Source organism: Nansenia antarctica (genome assembly GCF_963989245.1).
Source record: "Nansenia antarctica genome assembly, chromosome: 11".
Classification (NCBI taxonomy): Eukaryota; Metazoa; Chordata; class Actinopteri; order Argentiniformes; family Microstomatidae; genus Nansenia; species Nansenia antarctica.
Genome location: NC_137681.1, coordinates 10,595,157 through 10,617,666, shown reverse-complemented (window position 1 = coordinate 10,617,666; position 22,510 = coordinate 10,595,157). Strand labels below are relative to the sequence as shown.

Genomic DNA, 22,510 nt, shown 5'->3' with positions numbered 1-22,510 from the left:
GTGTGTTAGTTGGACAACTATATCGGTGTATTAAAAGTAAAAACGAGCTTTTGCATCCGTCAACCCGCGTGTATTCGTTTAAGTATTGATTACAGTTCATAATGCATTTCTCATTTTTATCCTCGGTTCCGTCTGTTTGGGTCAATTTAACCGGAATTCTGCAAAATTGATCACAACGCGCAGCACTTCGGGTGGGTTTTCGGCGAATAAAAGTTTATCGGTCGGGAAATTTTTCCAGGAACATGATATGTGCGTGAAGTCCAAGGTGTCTACTTTCAACCCATGCGATTTAGTGGACCTGTGCGACTCGGGAGTTTTTATATTTAACGATAATTCGAGGACGAAGAAACACAAACGGGACTGCGCGAGTTCCATGGAGCCTGCTGGATCAGCTGCTGGCCGTTGGTGTTCTCAATCACGTCCGCGCCGTGGCTTCATAGCCTCAGAGGAGCGCTCGTAGAATAAGATCCATTATTAGAGAATCAGCGTCAACTCACAACCTTTGTATGTGGTGAAATTACTATTCTTTCGTTTACTCCTGAATTGTCCAGTTTTGTGTTTCACTTAGCTTACTTACACGTCTGTGAAGATTAATTAAAGCAGCTTGTGACGCAACTTGTGACACACTTCAGCCGGGAATACTTGAACAGAACTGAAACAGTTATATTCTCAAAGAACTCAACAACAAAAGTCACGATGGCAGAGACGGCAGCAGCTCAAGCAGCCCAGAAACCCAAGAAGGCGAAGACCCCCAAGAAAGCCTCTTCGCACCCCAAATATGCCGAGATGATCAAAGCGGCCATCGCGGCGGAAAAGGGCCGCGGAGGAGCGTCCCGACAGTGCATCCAGAGGTACGTCAAGGGGAACTACAAGGTGGGGGACAACTCCGACATCCAGGTCAAGTTGGCCCTGAGGAGGATGACGGAGGCTGGGGCTGTGAACCACACCAAAGGCGTCGGCGCGTCGGGCTCCTTCAAACTGCCCACCAAAGTGGTCCCCACCAAGAAGGCACCCAAAGCTAAAGTGGTGGCGGCGAAACCAGTCAAGAAGCCCGCAAAACCCCCAGCCAAGCCCAAGAAGGTCTCCAAACCAAAGAAGGCGATCGCCAAGTCACCAGTTAAACCCAAGAAAGCAGTGAAGGTGGTGAAGGTGGTGAAGAAATCCCCCAAGAAGGCGCCAGTGAAAGCCAAGAAAGTGGTGAAGAAAGTGAAGGCAAAGATCACCAAGGCGAAACCCAAGAAGACCAAAGCCGCCAAACCCAAACCCAAAACAGCAGCCAAGAAAACAACGACGAAGAAGAAGTAAAGGGGGACAATATCGGAGAGACTTTGCTAAAGCAGGAAAAAAAAGTCACTGTAAATATTTTTCGGAGGAAATGTTTTCTTATATGTGACATTATTTTTGTATGGTCTCATGAGAACTTAATAACCTAATATTTTTACCAATTGTTTTCCACTCCATTGCACTATACGACTATGCTGTAAAAAAAAAAAAAAAAAAAAGACGGTGGGAGGGCCTAGGATTCAAAGTATTTAGGTGGCAGCATTTATTGTTACTATTTATTATTCCCCTCAGATCCTTTCGATACCTGTAGATTAAAACACCTGTTAGTGATATGTGTGTGACACGAATCTGGAACTTTTATTGATAAGTCTATTGGAACAAGTGACTAGTTCATGTTCTCAGTGCACGAGGTCATTCTGAAAAATACAATTGTTTCAATAGCGAGCATTGTTGAGCCTTACAATGTACAGCAGAACTGTATAGGGGACGGACGTCAGCAAGATTTTCATGTGAGGCGTAATGGCTCTATATAGGCCTACTGACTGTTTAAATCAACATTTTGTAATTCAATGCTCCCATATTCCATTCATTCATTCATTCTCTTTGTAATAAAATGCAGATTCTATTGAATCACTTTTGAAACTGTTTATAGGCTACTGTAATACAATAAACCTTTCTCATCTTCTAAATATGGTGTGGTGGTCAAAGTTATTACGCGCGTTTTACGCGTGCGCACACATGATGACAAATGGACATTCATATGAATCAAATGCATTAGATAGAATCCAGAGGGGCTATAATATACTATATAATATAGGGGCCAGAGGGGCTATAATATACTATCATATATAATCATTTGCCCCATCATTCGGTTCGCGCGCCTGCGCCATATTTTCATATTCCCTAATTCACCTAGGTTCAAGGATGAGGACGATTAAGTCTGATAATATGCACAGTTATGCAAATAAATATATCTAAATCTATCACTATGGGTGTGACACACAGTGTTGGACACCTGGATAGATAACATGTTGTAGAGTAAATCAGGGCACTCGTTCAAGACCAAAAAACAGGTGAGGGAAAACGGTCACAATATTGCGGAAAGAAAAGTAACATAGCATAGAGCAGTCAACTCACTACTATAAGTGAAATACCCTCATACCTGTTATTTCTATCTGAACGTTCTGTGACGCTCCTTTATGAATGAGCCCCCAGGTGTCATTTGAGGTTCAAAGCCAAATATACAACTTTTCACTTTTAAGGGGGTTTATAGCCTAGTGTAAACCGTTCTCTTATTCTAAAATAATGCTACTCACTAGAGCGCATTTTCACGCTTGCGCTCACAGGATGATAAATGTATCCAACCATTTGAAAAAAGGCGGCAACCTTAACAGTTACGGTAGGCTACGTATCTGTAAAAGCGGTGGTTGGCTGTTGGTTCGCGCGCCTCGCTTTGGTCTTAATTTGACCTGATTCAAATATAGATGAAAAGATGATTCATTATTGTAATTTCACTCCACTTTTCCAAGAACACTTGTCCCCCAACCTTGGAAAAGTAGTCCGTCTAGTTGGGGGTATGCATGCCATTCTTATTTCCTGTTGACACTTATTCCCTGTTGACAGATGTACAGCAGAGGAAATCAGTATTCAACACATCAACAAAAAATGTTATTCAACATTGCAGCCATTCACATAGATTTGAGACCAGACTTAACCCAATAAAACTACACAGCTCTAAAGAAAGTGTAACACTCCAGTCCATTAAAAAAAAGTGATGTGCAATAATGCCAAATGACAGAGGAAAGAAATATTGAACACCTATCTGACATTTCTGTGGGTGGTGGCTCCTTTCTGACTGCCCGGTCAGAGTTCCTGTGTATGGCCGCTAGGTGATTCTTCCACTTGCGGATAACGGTTCCCAATGGTGCTTATAGGAACATTTAGGAGTAGAGATATCCATTGGGAATCCGTGCCATTACTATGCTACTCAAGAATCTTGCTGCGAAGGTCTTGGGGAGAGCTTTGCCTCTACATCGATCATGATATAGAGGTGGGAAACCATCAAAGAATGGAAGTACTTACCCACCAACATGCACTAACAAACCCAGCTGACTCTAATTACCACAGGTAGGAGAACTCATTAGTGGCATAAGCTGGTTTAGCGCTTTTTCTTACTGTTTTCAATACTTTCTGTGTCATTCCACATAGTTTATTTTTATTTATTTATTATATATATATCGTCACCTTCTTAAAATAACGACTTAAGTCATATTTTCAAGTATGGAGAAAATCAGAATAAATTGAACCAAATCTATAAAATATGATATTTAGGCAAAAATAATAATTTCCCTCAAAAGTAACGTATAAGCCATTATTTTAAGAAGGTGACGAGATTGAATGTTACAATTTCTTTAGCTGTGTAGTTTTAATGAGTTAATACAATGTCTGGTCTACATTTCCTGTGAATAGTTGCAATGGAAATGTAAAAATGTTGAGGTGTTGAATACTTATTTCCCCCACTGTATCTGCCTTTTCATTTGTGTCGTTAGAGAATATCGAATTCAAGTATATTGCTCGTGCTAATATATTATAATATAGCTACGTTTACCCGTAGGTCTTTGTGTAGTCCATGGCTTTTTATAATAATAATAACCTTAGAACCTGAATGCCTGACTTAATAGTCATAGCTGTTCTCACTCACTACTCCCATCTCGTGGTCGCTTTCTAGACTACTTTCTCTGCAAGTATGGAGTGAAAACATCATAATTTATTTATTTAAAAACTGAAATTGAATGGGTGCGCACACACACACACACACACACACACACACACACACACACACACAGGAAAAAAACAACAAGTTCAAAATGTGTTTTATTCAGTAAGCTTCTCGCTTTAAGATCTTTACACTTTCAGTCAATATGATCCACAATAACAGTCATAGATGGTTAGGCTGTGGCAAGTATATACTAGGTCCCCAACTGAAATAACCCACTGGTCAATAATGGGAAATGAAAACCAGGGCAGATAAAAATTATACAGTCAAAACATTAGTTGACACACCTGCCCATGTACAGCTTTTCACACATGCAAGTTAACCCAAGCACCAACACACGCACACACAATCATGTTCTAATTTAGTTGAAATAAAACTTAGGGCCAAAATTCAAATTACAAGTTGTGAATGCAAGTAAGGTCAGATGACGGGAAGGGGAGTCAGAAACACGTATTTATGTATCCCTGTAATGACCATTTGCAGGTTAACTTGCATGGGGGCAGGATTTGGTTTCTAATAATAAATTAATATTGATATAATGATATTGATATTTCACAATTCCTGGTTTGTTTGGAGTTGGATGAATATGTTACAGGCCCATCCTTCATACGAATCAGTCTTCACTCCATAGAAGCACAAAACAAGACATTTACTCAAATTCATCTCATCTGGCAAGCCTCCACTACTGTTCATTGAGGACAAACCTCTTTAAATAAGAAAATAAACCTAAATTATATGACCATGGGTGAGTTTCCTAAAACCTTTTTAGCATAGTGCTATTAAGCTTAGGGAAACTCACCCCTGCTTCATTTACTTCATGTCACAGAATCTAAAATAGAAGAACTATCTGTTTCAGTAGACTACTGCCTGCTAGCTAGTTACATGCCTGCTAGTTAGTTACAGTACTGCCTGCTAGCTAGTTACCAGTCTGCTAGCTAGTTACCTGTCTGCTAGCTAGTTACATTACTGCTAGCTAGTTAGAGTACTGTCTGCTAGCTAGTTACATGTCTGCTAGCTCGTTAAAGTACTGCCTGCTGGCTAGTTACATCACTGCTAGCTAGTTACAGCGAAGCGTCAGGATTTGGCAAACCAGACGTGAGCGTCTGTCTCAGTGGCTTGGTGAGCGGTCAGGGAGAAGGGAAGACCGTCTGTATTGTTGTTGCTCCAGTTTTGGTGAGGACCTCCAAGAGAGGCATTGGGAGGGGAGCAAGATGTGCCCGCTCAGAGTGTCTGTTCCTGGGAGACACCATGGCTGTGCAGCTGAGTGGGTCCACCGTGGCTGCTAGAGCTCGAAGACAACCCCCCCCCCCCCCTCCATTTGGACTGCTCTGTGCGTCCCCATTGACTGCTACTAACAAGGTCTTACATTTGATATGTTCCCGGATTACAATTTGGCTTTCTTCTATTGGATTTTTTCCTTAGAAAAGACTGTATATTTAAAAAACAACAACTAAACAAACAAGAAACAAGAACTATTTACCGTATCTATTCTCCTCCTGAACACCTTGTGAATACGTGTGGGAACCGTCTTGGGGATTGAAAGACCGTTTTTCTCTGTATATTCTCCCTTGATAAAGCACCCATGCATCAGCAATAGTAGAAGTAATCATAGTATGGATGCGCTGCTCGGGGAGGTTAACCCCTCATTAGCCTGGTTGGAGAGAGAGAGAGAGAGAGAGAGAGAGAGAGAGAGAGAGAGAGAGAGAGAGAGAGAGAGAGAGAGAGACCTCTTCCTCCTCCTTTTTCCTTTTTTCGTTCCCTTATTCTTTTCTCCCTCCTCTGCCTGGCTGTAAGATGGAGAGAGAGAGAGAGAGAGAGAGAGAGAGAGAGAGAGAGAGAGAGAGAGAGACCTCTTCCGCCTCCTTTTTCCTTTTTTCGTTCCCTTATTCTTTTCTCCCTCCTCTGCCTGGCTGTAAGATGGAGAGAGAGAGAGAGAGAGAGAGAGAGAGAGAGAGAGAGAGAGAGAGAGAGAGAGAGAGAGAAAGCATGGTTGTTTACCTCCATTTGATTGGTATTATCATAGAGTATCCGTGGGAAAGGGTCTTGAAGACCAGAGCGGAGAGAGGGAGAGGGACAGGAGACGTTGGGTATAAATAAAGTCTTGGTATTCTATAACGTGTGTCGACAAACAGACTGACAGGTTGGTCTGGAGTGGGTCTGATGGGTTGGTCTAGAAGGCTGGTCTGCAGGTAGGACTGACGGACAGAGACAAGACTAGCCGTCAGGTCCGTCTGTGGTCAGTCTCGCGGCCGTCTGTGGACAGACAAGCGATCGTCTGTGGCGGACAGTCGGTGGTGTCTGTCTGTGGTTATGTCCTTGGTCATTTCTGCCTGGCGAAGGCTCTGTAGAGGGCGAAGCCGAGGACGGTGACCACGGCGGCTCCTAGCGTCACCCTGAGCCAGAAGGACGTGTGGCTCATGTCTGAACCGTTTAGGTGTCTGGGGGAGGGACAGAGAAGATGCCAATCAACACATATATGAGACAACAGACAGGGACATGCTCATATAGTAGCTCCTCGGGGGAGGAGGAAATCGGAGGAAGGGCTCATTGCAATGCATGGAATCCATGCCTGGAGGCTGCCTCCTCCAGCCTCCCCCTGATATCCCCTTCCTGTACATCTTCCATTGATAAAGCACTACCAGTACTAGTACTGCTGATTGTGTGTGCGTTGTGTGCATGTGTCGAGTATGTGTGAATTACATACGGGAACATGGCGGCCCAGGCCAGCTTGTCGTAGACGTTCCTGGAGGAGGCGGAGTCAAGGGTGTAGCTTGAGAAGGGGAGGGGCGGTGGCAGACGGTGTTTGTAGCAGAACTCAGCGGGGGTCATGCCATGGAGCTGCTTCACCTCCGCCAAGTCCGCCTTTGACGCTACCAACACACACGGGATACTGCTCTCCATGTAGTGTTGCTAAGGAGAGAGAGAGAGAGAGAGAGAGAAAGGGATAAGGAGGAGAGATTGAGTAGTGTAGAGAGAGAGAGAGAGAGAGAGGGAGGGGTAGTGTAGAACACTATAGCAGGGCACCTGCGTCACGTTCAAAAAAGAAGATACATTTGACAAATTTGACACTGAACGCCTGCCGAACACTGTGACTACTGAATGCGTCACTAACACCTACACTAATCAACACCCCCCTAACGTCTGAGAACCTGCTAATGTGTGTGTGACGCATGTTATGTGGTCATTAAAAAGAAATACGTATTTCAGCTAGAACTGCCTCTGCCATGTGCTTTCCATGTCCCAGTCATCAGTGGTTAGTCACTGCCTTATGCATCATGTTCTTGCCCACCATATAATAACATGCTAGCACCACCGTCATTGGTCATTGGTTAAGACCAGCCAATCAGGGCCTCTACTCTGAGAGGTGCAAGAGGAAGGCTGGGAAGATCATCAGGGACCTGAGCCACACCCTGTTCTCTCTGCTGCCTTCTGGCAAAAGGTCCCGGAGCATCCAGAGCCGGACCAACAGGCTCCGGAATAGTTTCTACTCACAGGCCATAAGACTGCTCAACTAACCACCGCTGTTGATCCCGAAACATTTCACTATGTCAATTACAACTGTATGCGATATAATATGATTTGAAGATTACTTTGACTGTATTAGGCAACTGTGGAAGATTCCCCCAACCCGAAACATACTGTCCCTACAATGTGTGTGTACTACCAACCTTGTAGATACTGGCACAATAGTTGAAGGAGTTAGGGTCGCTGGCGTCGTACATGAGGCAAGCTACGTCACATGACGCGTCTGACGACTTCAGGAACCCTTTTTCCACGTCGACCTCGTACAGCTGCCGGAGTAGAGGACAGAACAGAGAGGGGGGTGAGACTCCACAAGGGTCGAGGGTGACAGTAAAGGTCACAGTAAGGTCAAGTACTCACGATGAGGTACTTCTCCTGGTTGCTGACTTGGACTGTGTTGATGGTGTGGAAAGACAAGGCACCACTGGAACTCTCCTCTCTCTGAACACACACACACACACACACACACACACACACACACACACACACACACACAAACCTTCATGAAGAGAGAGCTGCTTGGTCATACTGTGAAGCTAGTTTATTTGAAGGGAAGGCATACTAGGCAGTTTGTTTCTTTCTGTAGGCTATTTTCAGTAAACATAAAAGTGAGATGGCAGACGGATATGTAGTATAGTGTAGGGAAGGTGTGTGTGTGTGTGTGTGTGTGTGTGTGTGTGTGTGTGTCATACCACTACATTCCGGCCCAGGAAGGCTTGCAGGAAGGCCGATTTCCCCGTCCCTCGCGGACCAATCACCTTGCAGAGAAACACTGACCGCTGAGTCTGACCCTTCTCCTGGTCTACCTCCTTCTCTCGTGTCACTGTACACACACACACGCACACGCACACGCACACGCGCACACACCAGGCCAACATCGATTAATTTGTTTAATAGTATTCCATCTTGACAGACTCAGGGTGCTCCACACGCTCCACACTCCAGAGTCCGTCAAACAGTCAATGGTATTTAAGCCGTCATAAGTAGATGGGATGTGGATGTTCAAAACTGAATTACTGGCTTGTCACCATTGCAAACATCTAGGTAACTAGTTAGCTTCCGTAAACAACTGTTGGAAGAAAACGAGACAACTACTGCGTGGGGGTGAGTGGTGTCTGCAGTGAATGCTACTTTGGGTATGCAGACAGAGGTCCAAGGCGAGTCTGTCTCCTGGGGAGGGTGTTTACTGTACAGTCCATCATGGCAGCTTTAGGCTCTCCTCCATATTTAGACCGGGTCAGCTAAACCAGCTCACCTCTGCGGCAGGGCAGGACGGGGAGGGGATGGGGCAGGACGGGCTGAGTATGTGTGAGATTATTAGTGTTACGTCACTGGCTCTAATCCTGCTACTGTGAGATGCACGCGCACAGGGATGAACACACGAACACGAACACACACGAACACACACGAACACACACACACACACACACACACACCACCTCATTAGGATTCAATGAGAGGTTAGTAGTGGTTTCAGGGTTCTCCCCAGGATGTTTAAACAAGGTGGTTTGCATTATCAAAACTGACTCAGGTTTGTTTATTTATGTCAAAATGCACTAAAATACTGTCTAAAACACAGAAGTAACTGATGAACATAATACCATTGGAAAATTGCATTGTCTTCTTTTAGCTCCATACTCTAACACTGGTTAGTCAGGTGTGTTCCATCACATGATTTGGGCAAGCATAACAGAACTGTCAATGTGTAGCATTGATTCTAGGCTTTGCATTTACCTTTGAAGTCTGCTATTGGTATCTGTCAACATGAGGACCAAAGCAACGTCAATGAAAGTCAAGGAAGCCAGTATGAGGCTGAAATACTTTTGGAGCCCTGGAACATGTATGTTTAAAAAATGTGAACTAACTTTTAAAATAGTGAACCCAATCTGAAAAACGTTGAATTAAAGATGAGAATGTCTAGTTTGACCCCATAGTAATTGTTTGATTTAAGTTTTTTGGCTATCATTACAAAATATCAGTTTCATTTGCTCTGAAATGTTTACATTTCCAAGTTGACTTTCTAGCGTCATTCCTGACTGTACACATGTGTAAGTCTGTATGGCCTCGCTATAGTGGACCAGGTTAGAGAATCCTGTGCAGCCAATCAGGTTTACTATGGGACAAGGATTACAGGTTCTAGGTAACGTATCCCTACCTTCCTACAGAGGGTACTGCTAATCTTCTAAAGTCTTCCGTCATAATGCGTGCACACCCCCCTTCTCCACACACACACACACACACACCTGTGATGGCTGCGGTCTGGGAGTCCTGCTCTGTGATGATGGGATAGCCCAGGTAACCCAGGTACTCAAGGCAGTGATGGACGTCAATGTACGCTGAGAGCCTGAGTGTGTGGAGGGCAAGACACACTCGTCAACATGGAACACACTACAGACTGGGGATCAGAATCAGTGTCTATCTACACATCCTCACACAGAGATACATGCTGGTCTGCATGCACCGGGACCACCACTCACATCCACTGACACATGTATCCATGGAACGAGATGTATCCGTCGTCCGTGGTTGGGACCGCCGTGTACACCTCAGCGCCCCATGTATGTGGCATGTAGGGAAACACACTGAACAGGTTCGTGAGCTCCGCAGGGGACAGGGCCGAATCCTTATCCTGGTGGAGGGGTAGAATAATACACCATATATACAGGTTAGGCAGGGTTCGACAGTAACGCTTGCCCGCTTGCCCGGAGCAAGTAAAACATTCGCCGGGTTTGTTTGCGCGAGCCCGACGACACCGCTAGATCCTGGATATTTTTACCTGTGTGCAGGAAGAACAACAGATGGTGCAGGTGCCAGACCAGACTAGATGATCGTGGCGTGAAGATATTATTAAAGCGTACGCGATGCGACGGGTGATCGACAGGTGCATATGCTTTAATCAGGGTTTCTGCAGGTTTCAGCAAGTTCAATTTAAGACTTTTTAAGACCTTTTTAATGCCACTTTAAATGGAATTTAAGACCGAAAAAATATATATATGCGATGGTTAGGGGATTCCACTGTACTACAATACAAGCATAGCATGTCAATCAATGAGACTCATTCAAGTTTACTTGTTTTGTTTATTGAACATAAAAGCTCTGGTTCAATAACTTAATTAAATTAAAAGTGCAATTAGTTGGTCGGAAACATCTAACAAAAAAACCCCATCTACTTAACACACTCACGGCATGAGCCTCAATTCTGTGGCCTTACTCTCCAGTTCTGCCTCTATTTTTTTCAAATCACACATTTTTTCTTTGTATCTCTTCCTGAGGACGTTAGACTTTGTGATGAGCTGAGCCATCAAGGTGCCGGACTTCCCCTCAGCTTGCTCAGCAAACTTGTCTGCATCCTTCTCCAGAGAATCAGATACCACTAGAAGAGTTTGCTTCTTCCTTTTCAGCTCGATGATGTGCTCTTCTGCTGCTTTTCTTTTCTGCCCTTGTGCAGCGCTTTGCCTCTTCCTCTTCTCCAGGTCTAGGTGTTCTCTGTACTTTGACCTTGCTGATCCCACCGAAGTTAGCAGCTCCTTGGTGAGAGGGACATTGGCAACCCCCCCACAAACTGCAACATAGTCACAGACCAGTCTCTGGGCAATGACAGTGTCCTCCTGAATGTTAACGGTCTCCACCTCCTTGTTAATGGAGAAGCCTCTCTCGACTGTCGCCTGCCCATGGGATAGGAGAAGAAGCTTCTGACAGAAACCCCAGAGCTCAGGGTAGGGTTGGCTGAGGTAGCCATGCAGGAACACGTCAAGCCTGGTTTCCATGGGCCGGAAGGACAGGAAGTGCTCGTTTTTAGCCTCAACAGACAGGAAGTTCCCAAACTGTTGGATAATCACATCACCTATAACAAAACAGATGAAAGGAAATATGTGAAATATTATTTACATGATTAATCCTGATTAGCAGACAGGCTTATGTCCAATTGTCCATTGGCTAATAATCAGGGACAACATTTCCAGCTTTTCTATTAACTATTCATACCAGCAGAGACACCTCCAGACAACTGCTTGTCTTGCAGTAACTTCTGCACTAGACTTTTCATTCTTCCCTGGCATCCGTCTGGGTTGGCGTACATGACTGTGGGGTCCAGACATGCCATCTGTCTCACGATGGGGTACTTCAGGGGGCTCCTGTCCTGGACTTTCTTTAGGATATTTGACATACCCGTCATGCAGTCCTTCCTAAACTCTAGGGCAGTGAGCTCCCCTACGGTCCCCTTTCTCTGGAGGTCCTGACAGATGGGTAATGTGTTTTAAATACAACTGAATGGCCTAACACAGTATTCTCTCCTGCCTGTATATGGACCATCATTTGATATAAAGTTAAGTAATACATCTAAATTACCTTGAGGGCTGCCTCAGCACCCAGGCCTATGTCGGCTTCCTTCGGGTTGACCCAGCTCTTCTGATCAGCGACATCCAGCCTGACCAGCTGCAGTGGAGTGATGTCATTGAGATGCTCCCTCTTGACGAAACGCCTCAGCACACTCTGAAAGGGTAACAAGAAAATGCATGATGATTGTAAAGCAAGTACCTTTGATAACCACATTAACCATGAAATGCATTTCTATATAGTTATTTAAAATAATATCATATCACATATGCAATATATCAATAACAGTATGATAAGTAACCTTTACTTAGCCAAAACATAATCTTTCAGTAATTTTATGTATTGACTAAGGACGAGTTTAATTAATCAAGCCACCCAGTAGCATCTGCCATTTCTCCCTGCTCACACACACATTCAGCATGCCCACACACACTCAACTTGTTTTGCTTTTGTTGTTGATTGTTCATTATTAATTTGATTACCTTGGACAAGTCAGCCAAATCTTTGCCAAGGAATGGCATGACTGGTGTGTCAGTCTGGTACTTTGTGAGAAAGGGAGTGAAGGTCCTTGAGATGGCCATGAAGAACTGTAGCTTGGGCAAGATGAGCGGATCTCCCTGGGCTGCTTCGATGGTGTCAAATGACGCTGTCCCAGGGTTTGGCAACTTTTTTGTCTTCACTGCATCCACATACTTCACCAGTGATGGCCATACCTTTAATTCCACCATGTGTATGTATTATTTTATCATGCATGTCTATTTTATCATACATTGTGCAGCACCTTGTAACTTTGTTTAGAAAGGTGCTATATAAATCAAGATTTTAATTACCCCTATAGCCCTCTCCACAACTGGCAGGTTCTCAATCCACCGATGGCCACAGAATGGTAATGGGAAGACTGAGGATTTGGTGAGGGCAATGAAGTCATCCCTCCTCGCTGGTGTATTGTGGAAAACAAAGTGCATTGCTCTCAACACCTTGGTGGGAGAGAGGAGAATGCTGAATTAGCCATCATCTCTCATGGGGAATGACACAAAGTGTGTAAGGGAGCAATACTGCAGGTCCTTCCTCACTGCCCTATCAGACTGCTCAACCAGCAGCGCTCCCCAGTAGACCACACACACACAGACACATACCAGAACTAAACTGACAGAATGACTGAACTGTACACATAATGTGTGCAGACACTTTTGATTGCATAAACCCTTAGAAAAATAACTTAGGAGTTAATAGTATGAAACATCTGTAAATTCATGCTCTCTTTAAATCCTGTCAAGTGTCCACTTGCTGTAATATTCCAATTTGCCTTGTGGGACAAATGAAAGATTACTTCTCATAGTTATAATCATCTTACCTTCTCCAGTTGCCACATGGAGAATCCACACTTGAATGCGTTGTGTAGGGTATGGAGCCCACAGCTACCCACAACAACCAGCTGGGCACCACCATACTGCTCAGCATGCTCTTGCTGTAGAAGCTCCAGAAACTTCCAGTTAACATTGGGTCCATCCATGGAGATGGACACCATGTTCCTCAGGTTCAGTCTCTCCACACACTCCTGAGAATGACATGAATATGATGAGAATAATAACAATAATAATAAATGATGATGATAATGATGACTATAATAACAATAATAATAGCATGATTGCCAATGGTTCAATGTACTTTAACATTCTGTCTGCACACATCCTCAGTTAACAAACTATAACTCATCCATCTACTCCCTCTCCCTACGCCCTTAGATACTCTCTCTCCCCACCATCCCCCCGCCCGCTCCCGCGTCCCCTCTCCCTCTCTGTGGCTCTCTATAACGTGGAAATGACTAGACTACACCGCATCATTCCCTATGGTACGCCTACTATTATACTGAATCTACATGACATTGCCAGTATCTGCCAAAATTAATGTAAAGCTAATACTTTGTCATTGACAAAATGCACTTACCTTGAAGTGTTGCAGTAAATCTTGAGCTTTAGCGTGTCCCATGAACTGCGAGCCCAGGTAACGCGACTCCACTTGATCGCCGACCCAATACCGCACGTGCACGTCGAGTTGCTTGTTTTTTGTGGCATGATTCAAACTCTCGTCAAACATTAGAACAAAAACTGACTCGTTCACATTCGCGATCAGCTCGTTTCTGACGTAAGGAGCTAATCCGAAACGTATTATGTATGACGCCTTGTCCTTTCCACAAGCAAATGTAGTGGCGATTTGGGAGTCGGGAAACATAATCCGAAAGATATCTCCAATCCCCTCGTTGGAGGAGTAGGACTGGTGCTTTACCACTGTATTGAGAACCCACACAATCTCCGATTTCAGTGTAGGTGTTCCACCAAACGTTGCTCTGAGATCGCTAGCAGTGCTGCTAGCAGCGGCAGCCGTTGTCTGGGGCGCTGAGCCCGGGGCAGACACGCAGAACTGGGAGATTCCTGGCGTCTGCTGTTGGCCTTTAGCAGCCGTTTTATGCCTCTCGCTTTTTAGGTGGCTCTCAACCGCCTTAATGCCCATGGTGCCGAGTTTGAATGTTTTCCTACACACAGTGCATCTTGCTTCTTCTGGGTAGCCGGTGGACTTAAGCCAATCGCAAAATCTTCTGTCGTCAAGCCACCTCTCGTTGAACTTGCACTTCCCCATCTCGCAGACTGGCTAATGCTAGGTAGCAAGCACTGCAGCTGACTATAACCAAAGGAACGCAAGGGGGAGGAGTCTGCGCGCTACTCAATGAAATTAAACGTTTGCTCAATAGAAAAATGCCGCGAGAAAAAGTAAAATTAAATAGTCCTGCCCCGACAATTTTAAGACGTTTGGGTAAAGTATTTAAGACCAGTTTAAGACATTTGTAATGAATTTAAGACATTTTAAGGCATTAATTTTATATACATGAATTTAAGACTTTTTAAGACTTTTTAAGGATCCGCGGAAACCCTGTTAATAATATCTTCACGCCACGATCATCTAGTCTGGTCTGGCGCCTGCGCCGTCTGTTGTTCTTCCTGCACACAGGTAAAAATATCCAGGATCTAGCAGCATCGTCGGGCTCGCGCAAACAAACCCGGCAAATGTTTTACTTGCTCCGGGCAAGCGTTACTGTCGAACCCTGTTAGGTCTTCACAACACATATTCAACAGCATACTACATACCTGTTATTTATATGTACAGTATATGACTGTTATATACATATAAATAACTGACTCTTAAGCAGGTTACAAACACGCATGTGCGCACACGCACACACACACACACACACACACACACACACACACACACAAGTTGGAGCTGTCAATCACCTCGTCATATTTGTCAAAGAGTTTCTGGAGGAACTGGTGACCCAAGTGGTTGAGCTCTGTCGTACAGCCAGCAGGAACACGTAACCTGGAAACACACACAACAAACAACCATGTTAATACCTGGGCATACCGTACACACGCACACGCACACGCACACACACACACACACACACACACACACACACACACACACACACACACACACACACAAGACAGGACTGTGGGTATAGGCTATTATTTACCAATAATTAATTTCACCAGTTAATATGGCTAGCTGGTATCCATGAATTTCAGAGTCATATGTTCTAGCTAAATGTTGTCATAAGCAGCTTATCAGCATTAACATTATCAGCATGGACTGCACTACACGGGTTTGTTTACTCTCATGAAGAGAGCGGAATTTACCACTTTACCGTTTGTCTTGGGGAGGTGGAGGGTTGGATTAAAGCATTAGAGGAAATGACAATGGTTGGCAACTCTTATGTTTTAAGAATGCTTTTCACGCTGCATTTTTAAATATGTATTTGTAAATGAAATATACTGAGCATAACAAAACAAATTATTTAATCAAACTGTCACAACAAGTTAGCACAACAAGTTAACAGCAAACCACTGATATCATTATGCAGAGTACTAAACATGTTCAATTCTCATTTGGCATAGTACCTGTAACTGTAAACACAACATACATCACAACAGAGTAACATAAAACACAACATAGATCATTTCAGGTCATTATTGGGATGTGGATTTTTGCATTAAGAGCATCTTTTTGCCATTGCTTACTTTTAAAAAGTAAGTGCTTAAAAGGAACTCATTTTTAAAAATATATATTGGCAGATATATCTGTTATCAGTGAATGTTATCCCCCAAAAATCTTCATCGATATCGGACCCAAAAATCCTGTATCTGTCTGGCTGTAGTATACTACAAACATACTATGGCTATAGATAGTGTATAGTCATACATACTGGTGGTATAGATAGTGTATAGTCATACATACTGGTGGTATAGATAGTGTCTAGTCATACATACTGGGGGTATAGATAGTGTATAGTCATACATACTAGGGGTATAGATAGTGTATAGTCATACATACTGGTGGTATAGATAGTGTATAGTCATACATACTAGGGGTATAGATAGTGTCTAGTCATACATACTAGGGGTATAGATAGTGTCTAGTCATACATACTGGTGGTATAGATAGTGTATAGTCATACATACTGGTGGTATAGATAGTGTATAGTCATACATACTGGGGGTGTAGGTAGTCGTCTGTGAGCCCCAGCGTGTCATCGTAGCCAAACTTGCGGAGAATGCTCCAGGTGGTCTCGTGTCTCCCTCTCTGGATAAACAGCGTGTTGAGGAACAGGAAGCCTGCAGGGCGAGGAGGAGACAAACCTGTGGCATTAACTAAGCCACTTAGCAGCATACCAGGTCTTGCCAAATAGTTTCCTTGACTTCCATGCGAGTTCCTGGTTCAACAAAGGTTGAATGACATGTTTCCTACAGACTAAAGCCAAGAATTGGACTGCAACACAGAGAGCTGAGCCCTAACCCCCCCCTGATCTAAGTCTGGTCTTCTGTTCCTCACCATTGAGCGTGAGGCCGTTGTCCTGCACCCCGTCAGTGGTGTTCTTCCACACGACTGTCTTCACGTCCTCTAGAGCCTGGGGGGCCAGGGGGTTGCCGAAGCACGCTTTCTGTGGAGACGCACAGAAACAGAAATGCGCACGCACACATGCACACACACACACACACACACATAAAGCTAAATCTTCAGCTGTTTTAATGGTCCGTTTCACACAAGAAACTTTTGTACAAGTAACTTTGTAAATGAAAAGATGGATGGGAAATGCATGATGGGTGGGATGGATGGAAGGATGGACGGACGGACGGACGGATAGACGAATGAATGGGTGTTATTTGACCCCTCACCTGGAAGCAGTTCAGTTCAGCGTCACTGAGGATACGGTCATTGTCCTGGTCTGAGATGTTGAAAATCCGGCTCAGCGCTCGCACACACATGGGCTTCAGCTGGACCAATCACATGACGGAACAAGACAGACACAGATATGGTGTTAGGACTCCAACAACAAGCCATCAAACCAAGGCCAAATATGTGACATACTGCACGAATACACATCATCCACAAATCATCCCCCCATGCCCCAAACCTGTTTGTCTTCGGGGTCGTAGAGCGGGGCAGTGGGGTGTAGCACGGCCTTCTGGGCATAGTAGAACAGTTCTGAGATGTTCTTCAGGTTCTTGGCAGAACACTGGATGAAGCCAAAGAATAACAGACAGTAATTACGATATATAAACCACTAAAATAGTTGCATTAATTATTGAGTTGAAGAGGAGTAGAAGCTTTCCTACTCACCTCTACACACGTCTCAATCTCAGAGAACTGGTTCATGATTGGTAGGATGGTGTCCATGGTGCTCCCAGAGCGCAGGTCCGACTTGTTCCCTACAAGTATGATAGGTACCCTGCGACATCATATGGATGGAAGGATTATAATCCCCACACAGTAAGGTCTGCTAGGCATGCTGCTGGTACACTCCCCTCCCTGGGCGGGCTCACACACACACACACACACACACACACACACACACACACACACACACACACACTCTCTCTCTCTCTCTCTCACACTCACACTCACACACACACACACACACACACACACACACTACATACTTGTTCCCCTTCTCTGCTTGGCCATTCACCAGGGGAATCCACTTGGTTCTGATCTGCAAGAGCAGTAAAATTAGATTATTAAAATGTGGTTGTACGACAGAGCTCAACCACCAGCAATATGATCAAAGACAGCTGTTGTTGGTATATTATACCAACAACAGCTGTCTTTGATCATATTGCTGGTCCCATATGTTGCAACTATTAGTTAAAGCAGGCCAAGTGCTTATGTGGGTGATTGTATGTGTGCGTGTGAGAGAGAGAGATATAGACATAGATATATATAGAGAGACTGTTACAGCACCTTGTCTATTGTTTCTTCTTGGGTGACATCATACACCACACACACCACATTTGCCTGCATGGGTTCAAGAGGTCATGGTTGGCAAGGACTTTACCATCACATGAAACACACACACACACACAAAACCCCAAAAACATTCCCCACACCAATACACCACCTGAATGAATGAGAATGTGTACAGGTGTTCCTAATAAAGTGTTAGGTGAATGTATGTAAATTCTCTCCTATCTGCTGTTCAGCCTAGGGACAGAGGTGGAACGACACAGGATGGTACTAGCCGGAAGACATAAAGACATTCTGTATATCAGGCTCTAGGGCAAGCCTTACCTTGACAATCTCCTCTCTCAGGACCTCATCTGTCTGCTCAGTTTCTGTTGGGTCAGAGCAGTAACTCACTCAATTCATTAGGCCTGTGTTGCCTTACCCGAGTTGTCAACTGTGGTGTATGTGTGTGTGTGTGTGTGTGTGGGTGACCAGAGTCACAGCTCCTCACCTGAGTAGTCGACTATGTGTGTGGGAACCTTCTCTGGGGTGACATCAGCAGGGATGGTGATCTCCTCCGCTCGGAGGGGCACCTGAGGGGGGGTGGGGGGAGAGATGACGCAGGTCACACTCTGGTGTACCATCCATGGTTTCATTCCCACTGTTTCCCCAGTTCATTCTTCCATTACCCACAGCAGTTTCACATCATTGTTTGTCCATCTATACCCAAACTAGCGTTGCTGATCTCTGAGACACTAAAGTAGTGTTTTTCACTACCTGTTGTGTCCTTGGGACCGACAAGTTATGGTACTTCTTCTTTCGTGGACCACTCCCATTAAATAGTATACTGTGCCAGCTGACCATCTCAGGGACCAGTCAGAAACACCCCACAGACCAGCGCCAGAGAAATTGAACACTGGACTAAAAAGCATGTTGTCTTTTAGACACTTACATGTTCAGGAAACTCCTCCCCAACCAAGGACATGATGAGTGAGGTCTTCCCCACTTTGGCTGTGAACAGAGAGAAGAAAAAGGAGGAGGGGGGTCATTGAAAATGAGGGGGTCATTGAAAAGGAAAGGCAGGTAGCACAGAGGAGTGGACTTCAGGACTCACAGTACAGGTTAAAAAAACACACAGTTCACCTTGGTTTTGAGGTCAAGCCCTCAGCCAGGTAAACAGATCCCTTTTCCCAGCCAAGCAGGCCAGCACACAGGCAGACAGAGCTGGATTAAATGGTTCTAATACTTCGGCTTACCTATACTCTAGTCTACTCGAGTGTAGTGGCAACTAAAAACATGTGGGTAAACCCTGAACACTATGGATCGAATAGGTGGATAAATAAACCCTAATGCAAATGGCATTGACCTAGGTCCTAGCAGGAAAGGTGATCTACACCATTGCCTGTATCACACTACCAAGTCTGAGTACACTGTTATCAAGGTTTGTTTCAGAGGACAGGTGAACTTTGACATGACAGAGATGTATCTAGGCCTACAACCGAAATTCCCTTCTGACAATGCATATATATTTCTTAATTTGGTTAGCCCCAGACAGTACTACGCCCTGATAATACTTGTTATTTATACCCTGAGCACTGTTGTATCACTGCGTGAGCTTAGAATGATAAGGTTCTATCTCCGTTTAGAATGAGAAGGTTCTATCTCCGTTTAGAATGAGAAGGTTCTATCTCCGTTTAGAATGAGAAGGTTCTATCTCCGTTTAGGGCAGTTCAGAGATATTGAGCGTCAAAGTTTTTACATTCCATTATGTTCTGTGAGATGGAACCTTTGTATTTTATGAATTACTAACTCAAAAATGTCAACATTTTAAAAGAATAACACCACACAGGCATTAATAAACACCTAATGGATCAGATTATGTAAAAAAAACAAAACTCAATTTTGACAGAAATGGAGATAGAACCGTATCATTCTAACGTCACGAGCTGCTGTCAACTCTTCTGGCAGTTGAAGTTAGCTAGTTAACTGATTAGTGATGGAATGTTTGGGTGCCGCAGTCTTGCCCATTGATGTCTAAATTAAAATCACATTTATCACGATGTCTTTTCCTAATAACGTGCTTATCAAACTGCATCCCACTCTCCAACAAAGTTAAATAAAGTACCAATAAAGGTAGCTAGCTTAGACTATAGTAACTTTAGCCCCGCTAACGTCAGCTAGCTCCGCTAAACGGGGAGTCAGTTACCAACAGCGTTGACTTACGTTCCCCCAACAACAGTATCCTGACATCTCGTTTCATGTTTCGCTCCCCTCTTCCGACGAATGCGGTCAGAATTATCTTATATGGGGGTTTAACTTTCTGTTAAAATTATTTTTAAAAATGCAAGTTTTATTGATTTGTGTAACCCATTCCACTGACGTTAGCCGTTAGCTAGCCGGAGCTGTTCAGTGAACGACAGCAGTGGAGCTCCGCCCACCTTCCTCGGGTGGATTCGCAAACATGTCGTATTTCTCTCGCAAGGCATTCTGGTGTATGTAGTTCATGAGGTTGTGTGTAGATTTTTTTATTTGACATTTTCATTTCAACCAAAATGTGTGTAAAGTCCACTTTAACCAGCGAGACTCCAGGTTAAGACAAAATTACGATTTCTTCAAAATAAAAGCGCCCACGTTCAACTTGTTTAAGAATTTAGAAATAGTACATGCATAAAGGAGCTAGAAATTAAATGCAACTCTGTCTAATTAACTATGTGAATCCTCTCAATGTATTATTTGTGTTTTTAAGGGTTTTTAATTATTCTAATGTCCTAATTACCCCGATGAAAAACTGCCGGACTGCATAGGGGACATTTAATGGACTGTGTACACAAACAATCTTCCAAGACTAAACTTGATTGAACTAGTCCATCATGTGTTCCCTACACAATCTAGATGTGGCACTTTGAACTGTTGAGTGAAAAAACGAAGCCAACAACACTTTGTATGACGCCGCTCATGGTTGAAACTGACTTGATTTACTGACCAAGTTTAGCCTTGGGAATATCATTTTATGTACAATCCATTATTTACATTTACATTTTTGGCATTTAGCAGACGCCTTATTCCAAAGCAACTTACAATCAATACATTTGACTAAGCAAGTGAATCATCAATTCACCAGTCGTAGCAGGAAGAGTAATCTAGCTCAGGCCAGGGGCCATTGGCAGTCGTCGTGACTCGTGATAGAAGAAGAACGTTTTTTTTCTTCTTTAGACAGTGGAGAAACAGTACATGGGGCGAAGTAGAAATCTTAGGAGAGGGGGAAGCAGGTGTCTCAGGAGACACAGTGCTGGGGCGGAGCAGTTAAGGTGTAGCCTGAAGAGATGGGTCTTCAGTCTCCGACAGAAGATGGGGAGTGACTCTGCAGTTCTGACAGCCCTGGGAAGCTCATTCCACCAGTGGGGAGCGAGTGTAGTGAAGAGACGTGACTGGGCAGTGTGACTGCTGCGTTGGCGTAGAGGTGGTGGGGCCAGTTGGCCAGCAGAGGTGGAGGAGCGGAGTGAACGGGCTGAAGTTTGGGGGGGGTGACCATTGCTTGCGGGTAGGCAGGGGCTGTCCCTTTTGCTGCCTGGTAGGCAAGCACCAGGGTCTTGAATCTGATGTAAGCTGCTATCGGGAGCCAGTGCAGGGTGCGAAGGAGGGGGAAACATGAGAACATTTGGGGAGGTTGAACACCAGACGGGCAGCAGCATTTTGGATGAGCTGCAGAGGTCTGATGGTGGAGGCAGGGAGGCGTTATGTCCTATGCAGTTTAGAAGTGACACTCTGAACAGTAAAAAGCCAAAAACACTTTGTATGACACCGCTCATGGTTGAAACTCACTTGATATAATAGTCTTTTTGTGGAAAGGTAGTAAACATTTTAAATTGTATAATGATGTAAATTACTTTTTTTAAGTTGTACAGTTTCTATTTCATGCGTATTTTATTTTTCTTAATTTATAAAATATTGTGATTCCATCATTTTCTCATCAGTGAGCTTTTACTTCATGCTTTTATTTTGAAGCCACGAAAACGAAACCGGAAAGTTTATTATCGGTACTTGCAAGTTAAGAGAATGCAACGGCCTTCAACATCTACTCGTGTATCTTCTGCTTCCGGGTCGTTGATGTTGCGCAATAATCTGACATTCACAACTACGGTCGAGTGTGAGCACAGGAATGTTCAGTGTGTTTAAAGGATGTTTATACGCATTTGTATCGAACTGCCTTTATGGATCGTAAATTAGCATACGTGTTGTCGGGAAAGAATAACACTTTTGAGCGATTTCGAGGTTGCCAGCCCACTCAGTGTGAACGGTGTAAAAGCAATATTG

General features: G+C 44.1%; 3 protein-coding genes across 3 annotated transcripts; 1 reads left to right on the top strand and 2 right to left on the bottom strand.

The window, feature by feature from the left end:
- Nucleotides 1-478: 478 nt before the first annotated feature.
- Nucleotides 479-1,528, top strand: h1-0 (H1.0 linker histone). The gene has a single exon (XM_080542203.1). The coding sequence runs from the start codon at nucleotides 697-699 to the stop codon at nucleotides 1,303-1,305; it is 609 nt and encodes a 202-aa protein (XP_080398329.1). The 5' UTR covers nucleotides 479-696; the 3' UTR covers nucleotides 1,306-1,528.
- A 2,665-nt stretch (nucleotides 1,529-4,193) lies between these two features.
- Nucleotides 4,194-20,557, bottom strand: rhot2 (ras homolog family member T2). The gene is made up of 19 exons (XM_080541586.1): nucleotides 20,420-20,557; nucleotides 19,149-19,207; nucleotides 18,708-18,789; nucleotides 18,542-18,585; nucleotides 18,215-18,268; nucleotides 17,914-17,966; nucleotides 17,594-17,702; nucleotides 17,388-17,489; nucleotides 17,149-17,247; nucleotides 16,805-16,913; nucleotides 16,467-16,587; nucleotides 15,208-15,292; nucleotides 10,060-10,211; nucleotides 9,826-9,926; nucleotides 8,275-8,405; nucleotides 7,943-8,023; nucleotides 7,729-7,851; nucleotides 6,765-6,970; nucleotides 4,194-6,498 (listed from the first exon to the last, which is right to left on the bottom strand). Exons 1-19 carry the CDS (start codon nucleotides 20,454-20,456, stop codon nucleotides 6,381-6,383), a joined length of 1,866 nt encoding a protein of 621 aa, XP_080397712.1. The 5' UTR covers nucleotides 20,457-20,557; the 3' UTR covers nucleotides 4,194-6,380.
- On the bottom strand, nucleotides 10,543-12,645 carry LOC308167425 (uncharacterized protein; the record flags this gene model as incomplete). The annotated part of the gene is made up of 4 exons (XM_080541846.1): nucleotides 10,543-11,426; nucleotides 11,567-11,816; nucleotides 11,930-12,073; nucleotides 12,400-12,645. The coding sequence occupies 4 exons, from the start codon at nucleotides 12,643-12,645 to the stop codon at nucleotides 10,762-10,764; spliced, it is 1,305 nt and encodes a 434-aa protein (XP_080397972.1). The 3' UTR covers nucleotides 10,543-10,761.
- Nucleotides 20,558-22,510: the final 1,953 nt, after the last annotated feature.